General features: G+C 36.0%; 1 protein-coding gene across 1 annotated transcript; it reads left to right on the top strand.

The window, feature by feature from the left end:
* Positions 1-371: 371 nt before the first annotated feature.
* On the top strand, positions 372-8,674 carry tspan36 (tetraspanin 36). Its single transcript, XM_024276333.2, has 7 exons — positions 372-570; positions 4,610-4,801; positions 4,962-5,036; positions 5,119-5,217; positions 6,325-6,474; positions 6,581-6,664; positions 7,811-8,674. The coding sequence occupies exons 1-7, from the start codon at positions 511-513 to the stop codon at positions 7,889-7,891; spliced, it is 741 nt and encodes a 246-aa protein (XP_024132101.1). The 5' UTR covers positions 372-510; the 3' UTR covers positions 7,892-8,674.
* The last annotated feature ends 2,722 nt before the right edge of the window (positions 8,675-11,396 follow it).

Here is an 11,396-nt window from a genome sequence, read left to right as displayed (position 1 = left end):
ATATTGTAAGACAGTGTTATTGTGTTATGTTTTGTGTAAGTTTGGGTTGCTTTTATTTTTGAAAAAGCAATTTAATATTCAGCAGAGCAGCTGAAACCGGAAGTCTTCCCTTAAAAATAAAAGTTGATCAAATCAATGGGATTAATATCCAGGTAATATTTTGTTCTACTTGTCCCACAATATAAAATTATGACTTCTTCTTAAAAATAAAATAAATAAAATTAAGAAGAAAATGGTGAGAATAAGGATTAAATAATACTTTTATTTAGGTATTTTATCTAAAAATAAAACATATGTATATGTTTGTCGTGGGCCTTTTTCCCAGCAGCAGAGGGCTGATGGACCTGTTCTTATGGTTCCCTCGTGGACCACGTGACCATGTGACCTCACTCTCGTTCTGACACTAGCAGCTCACGCGGTGAGAGAGCCAGACTTGTGAGGCTCAAAGCCCGTGAGGTATAAAGTGAACGGCGCGCTCTTCCTCCAGCCTCTTCATCACCGCCAGACAACATGGACTGCGGGGTCGCCACGTCCAAGACCATCCTCCTCTTCCTCAGCCTGGTGTTTTGCGTAAGTTTTTTTATATATATAAAAGAAAAGTTGTCCACCTGCAGAGATTTAGGTTAGCCGCAGCTGCTGCGCAACCAGGCGCTCCTCCACCCCTCCTTCTGCTTTCTGTTTAAACCAAAGAGATGTAGAATTATTACCTTAAATTATTGTTTAAACGTCTAACTTTTCCATGATTTCTGTGGTTTTCTAAAGCTTGATGGAAACTTTGTCCTCCAATCTCAGATTGTCTTGAACTTTGCCTCATTGTGTGTCTGACCAGAGGTCACATTTACAGTAAACTTGTTAGGGATTTTTTTTTCCAGAGTAACTTGTTGATTTGTTTCTGCCTGTCAGCAGCTGATGTCTGTGTAATTTGATTCTGTGTGGCAAAAGCAGCCCATCTATGTGCATGTTTGGGGATCAGACGCTTCTCTTTATATTGCTTCTGACTGTGTATATAAATATATATGTTTTTTAACTCTGATTTGGCATTTTATAGTTTTAAAGTCACTTGATGGTGCTTTTAAATCAACTTTGACATGTTTTCCTTATCGGTAAAGGCTTGAATAACCACAAACTCACATATTGTGTGATATTTTTATTTATTTTTTTATTTGCTGGGTTAGTTTTCGGTTCAAATGTGCTGACGAAACAGACTGTCATGGCTGCTCTTTAGGTAGAAGTTTACAAACAAAACACAAGTTCCTAAAAATATCAATTGTATTTCCTCTACTAGTTTAGTTGTGTTTAAAATTTTAATTAATATCCTAAATTATTGTAATATATTAACTTTTTTTCTTAGAGATACTCACAATTTGTAGTGAATAAATAGTGAAATAAAGTAATTTTTGAAGATTCATGCTCCAATGGAAATGTTTTACTTCTATGAAACAAAAAGCAGAAGATTAAATCAAAAGTGAAGCTTTTCAATAGAATCGAGGCTTATATATCAACGCTTCATTTCCCTCCTGGGTGCTAAACAACACTTCCATCTAAAATTGCGCTTTAACTCGCCCCGGTTAAGTCTGAAAATCATAGCTTCTGCAGGTTTTCCCACATTCCGCTAGTTTGAGGCACTATATGTTGTGTAAGCCTCTTTGTGCTGCTTCTTAGGCACAAGATCAGATTTTTTGAAGCGATTAGGGGTGAGCAGTGGAGGAGGTGTGGAAGAACAACCCCACAGGGATCCCGTGACTGTGGAGTGATTAGAGAAGTGAGTCATGAGGCTCAACTGATGGAGGAATTGTAAAGAGTCACATCTACGCACACACAAAAAAAAACTCAAGCGGAAAACATGAATTGTAAAAATCACGTTGAGGAAAATAAGTGTGTCAAAGTTATGATTTTAGCACTTTTTTTAACGTTTTTTATATTTAAACTCTTACGATGTCATAGAAAAGCAAATGCATAAATTTAGAACGCCAGTTTATTGTTTTGCTGTTTTATTTCTCTATTTCATTACAATCTAACATTCAAATTTCATTGTTTTAGAGAACAAAAGGTAGTTGTTTCTGATAAACAGGATAAATACCTCAATAACTTTGTATTCTCAACACTTTTTAGTAGTTTAGACAACACATTCTTGGCCCTGTGAAACAAATACACAAAGCAACAGTAATCACAAGCCAGTCCTTTTTACAGTGCTTCTTGCAAATATGTACTTTACATAGTTGGCTCATATGCATGCGGTCTCATGACTGGTGATGTAGACACCAAAGAAGGCTTCCATGAAAAGTCCTGATTATTAATCTCCAACTTCCCAGCCCGCGGTGATCACATGGGATACCTAGATAACACCAAGAGCTTTAGCCGTTGTCAAACGAGGGTTTAACACTGACTTTTGTCTGTCTTTTTTATCACTGTCGTGTATATGTAGGATTTTTCAATTAAAATGTTTGAATAAAGATTGAATTAACTGTAAATGTAAGAAAAATAGACCACAGTTTTCAGGTTTTATTGGCTTGTCTGAGTCGTTCATCATGTCATTTGGTTTTTATTGCTTCTGCTTTGTGTTTGTAAAGTCCAGAGTCCACATCGCAGTGAGGATTATTGTCCTTTACGACTGATACCACTCCTCCTGACCTGCTTTTGTTTTTCTGCCTTTTTTATAGTGTGGAAAAGTAATACACAACCTTTGATTTGAGACTGGACACTATTTCATCTATGAGTCGTGACCCCAAACAATAATGAAGTCTCACATTCAAATGATTACATTTTTTTTTACTATGCTTTACATTTAGACTTTGTTACAAAAAATCTGAATGATTCCACATTTTACAGAGTATAAGTTCTCAAGAGTAAAAAATGTCTAATCAAGAAGAAGAAACCCATATAAAAGTCGCACTTTTAGGAGAAAAATGCAACGTTTCAGAAATAATCCACTAAACCCAGCGTAGTTTAAAAAAAAAAAATACAGAAACACAAGAATACCAATCTTTTGATCTGTATAAGAAAAATACCAAAGTTTCAGAGGAAAATCAGATTCTCTTCCATGTTTGTTTTGAACGACACTTCTTCTTCTGCTGTCGTTAGCAAATACTACGGATGCAACGCCCTCTAGTGGTTTTTAGCGGAAATGACTGCTAAAATAACAAATATATAACCATTTTGATGTCTAAAAAGAAAAAAAATCACAAATAAGTAGCTCATGAGTACAAGCTCACACCCCTGGCTAAACTATGAAAAAAACCTGCGAGTTTTACAGTTGACATTGACTTTAGGACAGGGGTGGGCAAACTACGGCCCAGGGGCCATATGTGTTCCGTTAAAATTATTTAATCTGTCCCGCTAAACCAGAATAAATTATATTGATAATCCTAATTATTGTTTTATTTATTGTTCTTGTATTTCAGGTGTCTCCTCATAGATTATACAATAAAGAAACATTAATTTCTGCTAAGGTTTAGAAAGTTATTCTGCATTCATATGGATTTTTTTTTAAGATTTGTTGTTTTTCTGAAGTTCTTGTGTAATTTCTAAGTCTGACAGGCATTTTTCCGATTATTCCAACAGCACATTAACACTTCTTTAAGTTTGTGTTTTTTGCTGAGGGACTTCATCCCATAGGTGCAGTTGGCGTTAATATGAGATAAAACGTTTTTAAATATATTACTTTTCAATCAAAATTGGCATGGCTTTGTCCAAATTCCATGTTATTTTTTTCTCTTACCAGGCGGATTACCAAAACACGCCATGCATCTGCTCCTGGTCACATTTTAGAACCCTTTGTGGCCCACAAATCAAAAAGTTTTCCCACTCCTGGTTTAGGATGTGCTCCACTCTCTTTGCTTGCAATAGGTTACTTAAAAACAAAGCTGCTGGCACAATTTGGAACCAATCAAAGTTTGGATCTCTTTTAACCTTTTACTTCTGTGTTCTTGGATAATAGGGGTATAACGATTTATTTTAGCAATTTAATTTGTGGTTGACGATACAATTCATATCAATATTGGTTTATTTTGAACAATATGATTCACTGAGCTAAAATCAATCCCGAAGCTTCAACCAGTGTGATTCAGATAAGTTCCTGGTACTGAACAGTGGAGATGAAGTTTTTCCGATTTCATGTATTTATTCCAAGTGTAAACTAAATGTGTGCAAACATGTAAACGAGAATTAATCACATTTTAGTTTCATGAAGTTGCGCCCACTGTTGTTTTTCCAAAATAATCCAGACGGAACATTATTAGAACATTCTTTCACTCTCTATGGTCACATGACTTTGCAAAATACCCTTTCCACACATTAAATGATGAACTGATCATTTTTTGCTGCCATCACTTATGTGTTGTCCGCTGCAATGGTTGTTTTTATGTAATGGTAAAACAAACCTACTGTACCTCAATCTAAATGGTATTTCTAATATCAACATAATTCATTTTTTAAATGATTTTATAGTGGTATAATCCGATTGGACATATCAATCTGGTCGGATCATAGGACTATGAATTAATTGGTCGATTATTGGACCTCTTATTTTTCTGTAGATTTTTGGTTGCCTCTCCATTCTATTGCTGTTGCATCCACATGTATAAGAACCGTCTTTCTTCTTCATTTCCAGACCGCCGGCGGTGTGTTGGCTTGGGTCGGAGCCCGTGTGATCCAGAGCTATGACAACTTCGAAGGCCTCATTCAGGACAAGCAGATGCTGATCCCAGCAGTCGCCATCATCTGCATCAGCGCGGTGATGTTGCTCTTCGGTCTGGTGGGATGCTGCTCCACGCTTCGCGAGTCCAAATTTGGCCTCAGCTTGGTAAGCATACAAGCACCTGTGTTTGTAATCGTAATAGGATCAAGTTCTGTGAAGAAAAAAAAACATTAAAAAAAAGAAATTTTGTTCATTTGACCCCACCATTATACATAAATTTGCTTTTGATTTCTAATCCAAGACAATTTCTCATTTTCTTCTGCAGTTCTTTATTATTATCATGGTGATCTTTGCAGCAGAGGTGGCAGCTTTGGTGCTTACCTTCATCTACCACGGCAAGGTAAATATGTACATTTTTAGATTTGAATGCACATTTTAATAAATATAAAACATGATTCTGAAACGATGCATTTGATCTGCAGATAAATCAAAACCTGGAGCACTCCATGAACAACACCTTCTCCCAGTACACTGGAGGTGAAGATGCTGGGAGCAAAGCTGTGGATTTGCTGCAGAAGCAGGTTTGTGGTGTTCTGAGATCTTACTCGGTTTCACACTCGTTGACCTCTTCTGTTTTGCTTGTTTACACGCTGTCACCTGCCTGGTTGCATTTCCGTCACTCAAAGTTTCAGTCTCAAACTGCTAAACCACATTCCATAAACCTTATCTTTAGCAAACAGTGACTTAATGCTTAACATTGGAAAAGGATTAAAAAAGTTAAAGTATGACTCATTTTACCAACGCTGAGTTTATTTTCACTTCCTGTTGAATTATGCAAAAACTTCCATATTTCTGCTTAAACTTTTTTTTTTGTTTCTACTGTTGAGTGGGTTTCGATATTCAGTGTTTTCGGTCTTTTTGGGTAGTTTTCCTAACAGAATATTGACTGTTACATTTTGCTCTTTCAGCATGAGAACAACAGTGTGCTTTTTTCTTATCAGTCAGCAGTGAATGAAAACAAAAAATATATGTTTTTGTGTCACTAAAGTAGTTTCCTAAACACTTATTCCCTTTTAAAGATCCTCTCCAGTAAAAAATGTGCTTTTGGTGTTTTTAACATGTTGATGTAGCGTTTTTATTATATATTAAGATTAAAAATGCATTTCTGAGTATTTCTTTATTGGAATCTGACTCAAAACTGTAGAGCTTAAACATTGCTCGCCATTTTTTTCACACTGATGATGTCAGGTTGGTTGTTTGGAGTTGTAAACTTGTGGGGAAAAAAAAAAAAGCTAACGGGAGGGTGTCAACAGATGGATGATGGGAAATGAGCTCAGGCTTACTCTGCGGGACAGTCCCAGATACAACTCTGATTTAAATTACTAATGAACTCTTGCCACTCTGTAGAAACCATGTTCTAGAAAACAACATTTTTTAAAATGTATTTTAGCTAAAAAATGCGTAATCTTAATTAAAAGACCACTGCAATTAAATTTACAATAGTGGGACGCTATAAGGGTGGGACCATAAAGACATTTTTGGGTCATTTTTTTTTTTACTCGTGCTAAGAAAAAAAAAATTTTAAGCCTAGAAAAAATGTATCTTTCTTCTGAACTATTTTAACAGTGTTTGTTCTGTCTTAAAGTCCAACTGACTCTATTTTATCACCGTTTTCTTTATCTGTACAGCTGGAGTGCTGTGGTGTCCTGAACTACACCAGCTGGATGAACACCGACTGGTTCGCCAGCCACAACAGAAGCGTGCCCGTATCCTGCTGCAGGTCCAATGTGTCACAGTGCACCGGCAGTCTGGATCAACTGAACCTCATTTACACAGAGGTAAACTAAACTGCTGCTGTTTTGACCACAGTTCCGTCAGGTTGCATGGACGCACTTTGACATATCTAAAAAATCTCTTACGAATTTGCAACTTTTTGTGTTCCAGGGTTGTGAAGGCAAACTGGAGCGCTTCCTTCAGGACGCTTTGACTTATGCCATGCTGGTGGTTCTTGGTTTTGCTATCATAAAGGTAACTAGAATAGTTGCATTACCTGTGATAATGCTAGTGTGAATGATTTTTGCTGAAAGTAGTCACTGAAGATGCTGAAGCCTTTTGTTAAAAATTGTGACAAAATTGACTTTAATTGCTAAAGGGATTTGCTGAAAATGCAAAAGCTATTTGCAAAATATTAAATATGCTAAAAGATTGGAAATTTCATTGAAGTACTATGAAGTTGACCTACATTTTTTTTTTTAAATTGTAGAAAAATTGCTTAAAAATCCCTAACACATGCCAATTTAGCAAAAATATTTAATGTGTTGCTTAAATATGAGCTCAACTCCAAATTAGCCCAAAAAAACCTTAGTAAATTAGCCCAAAAAGCTAGCTTGTTGCTTAAATACTAGCTAAGCTTCAAAATAGCCTAAAATTCCTCAGTAAACCAAATTAGCAAAAAATGTTAGCCTGTTGCTAAAATAGAAGCTAATTTTGCCTAAAAAACCTCAGTAGATAACAAATTAGCCAAAAACGTTAGCATATTGCTAAAATGTTAGATAAACTCTTAATTACCCTAAAAAAACTCAGTAGATAAAAAATTATACAAACGTGCTAGCATGATGTTATTATAACAAATTAAAACCAATTTTTTGAAAATTACTATAAAGATGTAAACAAAGCCCATGAATAAATATATATATATTTATTTAAAGGCTTGTTGCAAATCAAAGTAAAAATACTGAATTTTAAGACTCTCATTCATTTCCTATGGGGATATTTTGCTCAATAACTCAAAAACTTTAATGTTTATGAATACCAAAAGTACAAGAACTTCTTTTAATTTTAAAATCCGTTTGGTTTTAAAGTTGACTCCCATTGCATCAGATATCTGTTGACATCTGCTGCTGGACAAAAAAAAAAAAAACGGGTCACTCTCAACCATTACATGTTTACAAACTTAGCTGATTCAATTATGTTTTTAGAACAACTCAGAAATGAACTCACACAGCAGGAAAACATCCAAATGGAATTTTCTCCTGCTTATTCCTTAATTGTCGTCTCACAACTCACATTTACATTCCAAGCCAGAATGAGCGTTTTCTTGTAAAAGTGCCATTTGTGAAAGCTCACTGTAATTCTATCTCTGATCTTTCTGGGTTTTTTTTCTTCCTGTTGCAGTTCTTTGGAATGCTGAGCGTTTGTGTGATCACCTGTAAAAGCAACAGCCGGAGGAATGGCTACCAGCCCCTATACGCCTGAAACCCCTTCTGCAAAAACATCCATATTCTGCTTCCTCATTATTGTACAGAAATATCGATCAATCAAAGTTTTGCCATAATCTAAAAGGAGATTGTATCAGAGCTGGCTTCCATAAGTGTCTTGTTATTTTTTTCATATGTGGACATTCCTTCTTTTCTGTTAGAGGTTAAATTTCCTTTGTTTGAGATTTTTATCTGTCACTTTTGGTGTAGCAAAGCAGCCCAGTTATGGTTATACTTTAGGAATGCACGAAAAATGAAAAGTATATAATATTCTGAAGGTGATGCAGCATCTTATTTCTGCTAAATCCTTGGGAAGTTGTCCTGACATGAAGGAAAAAGTGAAAAAAACTCGTATATTTTGTCTTTTATTATAACTTTCTGCCGCACCTTGAAGATATTCTTTAGACTTTGACTGTACTTCATTGAATGACCTCAGACTGTGATGTCTTACTTAGGCTTACAGCAGATTAAACACATGACATTTTATGGTCAGTTAACTGTATTATGAGGTTCTACTTTTAGTTTGCTGCTTTGTTGTGTTTATCATAAATTAAAAAAAAGTTGATAATCTCACTATTTTTAAGTTTAATATGATTTTTCTTTAAATTTCTCACGACCAGATTACTTCTCAAACACACAGTATCTCCTGTATATTTTGTGTGGAATGTTTAAGGGTGGAGAAGAACTGGTTGGTCATGTACTAACTTTCATTTTGTAAAGCAGGTTCCTGTTCCACCGTGTACAGTGTGTTATCAAACATGACCCATGTGGTTATCTGTCACCTGACTCTGCTGATAAGGAGGCCCCCTAGTGTGACACATACAGATGTAAGGACTACTTATCTATTGAACTCTTTCAGTGTTCAAAAAGATAATGAAAATAAAAGTTCACGTCAGTGTAATCCTACATCAAGACTCAGAGGAAGCACAGGTCGTGTTTATCAAATTACCTAAACAAGTTTAAAGCTGTTCATTGTGTCATTTATAACCTATTTTTTTAATATATGTTAGAGAGGCTAACGTGCTTTCATAAATGTCGGCACATGATTGGATTTATTTTATTGTTGACAGTTATATTTAGCAGTAACAAAGGTTATCCAATAGGGGGCGCAGAAAAACAATATGCCAGTCACAATGAGGGGCTCAAATGGACAACAGGAAGTTTTAGGGAAGCTTTGCTGCCTATAAAAAATATTTAAAGACTATATAAATATTTTTGGAGACTTAATACTATGAAAACATTGATTTGGCATCCACATGTCATTTTAGCAGACTGCTTCAGAAAAAATGAGATCCAAACTCTGGGTGAGCTGATTATTTTATTTTATTTATTTATGTTTTTATTTTTTTAATCTGTTTTTATTGCTTGTCTTTATAGTGGCTAAATTGTAACTAGCTTTGGACAGTTGTGGCACAGAGGTAAAGCGGTCGACCGCTGGTTGTAAGGTTCCAGGTTCGGTTTCCACCCTCGTGTCAGAGTGCCCTTGGGCAAGGCGTTGGACCCCACATTGCTCCTTGTGGTCATACGTGGGCACCAATGTTAGGGAGTGGAGCCACCATCATTTTTTATTTTTTTTGGAAGAGTGAATGGGACTGTGACTGTAAAACACCTCTAAAAGGGTAGTAAAGTGCTACACGCCGTTTAGCATTTGTTGGCTGTACTGGAGTTTGAACTGATTGTCTTTCGTATGACTCAGACCTTCCAGCTGCATATTGATGTGAGGAACTCGGCTGCTCGTCTTCCGTCACTCCGTCTCTTGGCTGCATCTCTTCCTCAGTACACATCCTGACTGCCTTCAGGCTGTGTTGACATTTATGTGGGACGGAGAGGACTTTTGGCACACTCTCTGGGAGATAACCTTGCCAGCTCTGCTTTCCTCCTTTCTTGGTGCAAATGTCTTTTTTCCTCCTTTATCATTTCAATATCATATCAGTGCTGTGACCTTCTCTGTCTCGTCCTTTCGGCATCCTTTTTATTTTTTATTTTTCCAAGACTTGTTTGCATCTTTGCAGTCTCCAGACACCGTCTTACATTATATAAGTTCATATTATATTTGATCTGTTGTGTTATAGAAAGTCAGATGGTGAAAGACATCAAGTTAAATATAAATTTGGAGACAATATTGACATTTTCCCCTAAAACATGATTTAAAAAAGGTATTTTTATTGTTATATAATTTTTAATCCTAATGTTTTTTTAGAGTTTTTAAATTAAGAAAAAAATACTTTCGACGTGGATCAGTCTGTTATTATGACGTAGACCAGCCTAATTTAAATCCAAAAGACACATTTAAGTGATGTATGAAGAGTCATTTTGGAAACAAAGCGAAACTTTAACAGGATATCGATCACCGATCTATTTTAAAATCACTCCCATTGATCTTTTAGTTATAATTATTCCATTTTAGCCAGCGAAAAAATAAATAAATAAATAAATAATGTGTTTTTGGGACATAGTTTCAGGAGTTAACTAGAAATATGAATCTGAGTTGTACTCTGAGCTGTTGATGCAGTGTAAGCCTTCCCTCACTTCCCATCATCCATCTGTTTACACTCTTTCCCACTAGCTTACAGCTCCTCACACCTCCAACCTAACATTAGGGGTGCAATGAAAATGGCGAGCAATATTGGAGCTATCCTATTGTACAGTTTGGAGTCAGATGCCAGCTTGGAAGAGAAAGGCGAAGACGTTCATGGTTTTGGTGAGTAGTCTATAAGAGGATGCATCAGAATGAAGTGGAATAGTATGAATCTATACTACACGTCACAGCATTTTTTTCATCTGCTCCCTGATTCACAATGATTTGAATAAAGAAATACTCAGAAGTGCAATTTTAAGCTTCATTTAAAAGAATATGTTAAAAATACAATTTTTATTAGAGTGAGTGTCTATAAATTAAGTCGTCATTACAACTGTTCCATGGATCTGGGATCTATAATCATCCTAATCTTTAATGATATTTCCCAAATTCCTCCAATTTATATTTCTTGAAAAGTAAAACGACAAAAACATAAAAACTTCTCATACTTTAGGTTTAAGGTAATGTCACTTCCTTTTAATCGAATATATTAAGTCTTTAGTTTTTAATTTACAAAAGAAAAAAAAGCGTTTATAAAAGTACATTTTCATGAATCTTTTTCACACTTCCCTCTCTCACCTTTGGCCCATTAGCAAGCTGGGAATTTTTTCCCTGATGAATCCTCGAGAGCAGCAGACTATGCCGTGTCATCACAAAACTCCCCGACAGGCTGGGATCTTCAAAACGGAGAAAACCTGAGGAGAGCAGGCACGCAGCGCTGCTGCTCACTGTGTGCTGAAAGGAGCTGACTAAAAAGGCAAGGTGGCGGTTTCAGTGAGGCTTCGCTGGGATCTAAGCTCTCAAATTTCTGTCATGCCATGCACGGCGTCCTCATTACACTTTCATACCTGCCCATTTGTGACATAACAGCCAACTTTTAACCTCAAACACTAAGCCCTGCTCTGCACTAGCAAGTGTATGATGT

The sequence above is a fragment of the Oryzias melastigma genome, linkage group LG9, assembly GCF_002922805.2.
Source record: "Oryzias melastigma strain HK-1 linkage group LG9, ASM292280v2, whole genome shotgun sequence".
Classification (NCBI taxonomy): domain Eukaryota; kingdom Metazoa; phylum Chordata; class Actinopteri; order Beloniformes; family Adrianichthyidae; genus Oryzias; species Oryzias melastigma.
This window is presented reverse-complemented; position numbering and strand designations above follow the sequence as displayed.

Excerpts from the sequence above, each read along its gene's own strand:
- tspan36 (XM_024276333.2), top strand. The coding sequence starts at position 511 with ATGGACTGCGGGGTCGCCACGTCCAAGACCATCCTCCTCTTCCTCAGC. Across the intron at positions 571-4,609 it reads TCCTCAGCCTGGTGTTTTGC|ACCGCCGGCGGTGTGTTGGC; the intron begins GTAAGTTTTTTT and ends CTTCATTTCCAG. Across the intron at positions 4,802-4,961 it reads CCAAATTTGGCCTCAGCTTG|TTCTTTATTATTATCATGGT; the intron begins GTAAGCATACAA and ends TTTCTTCTGCAG.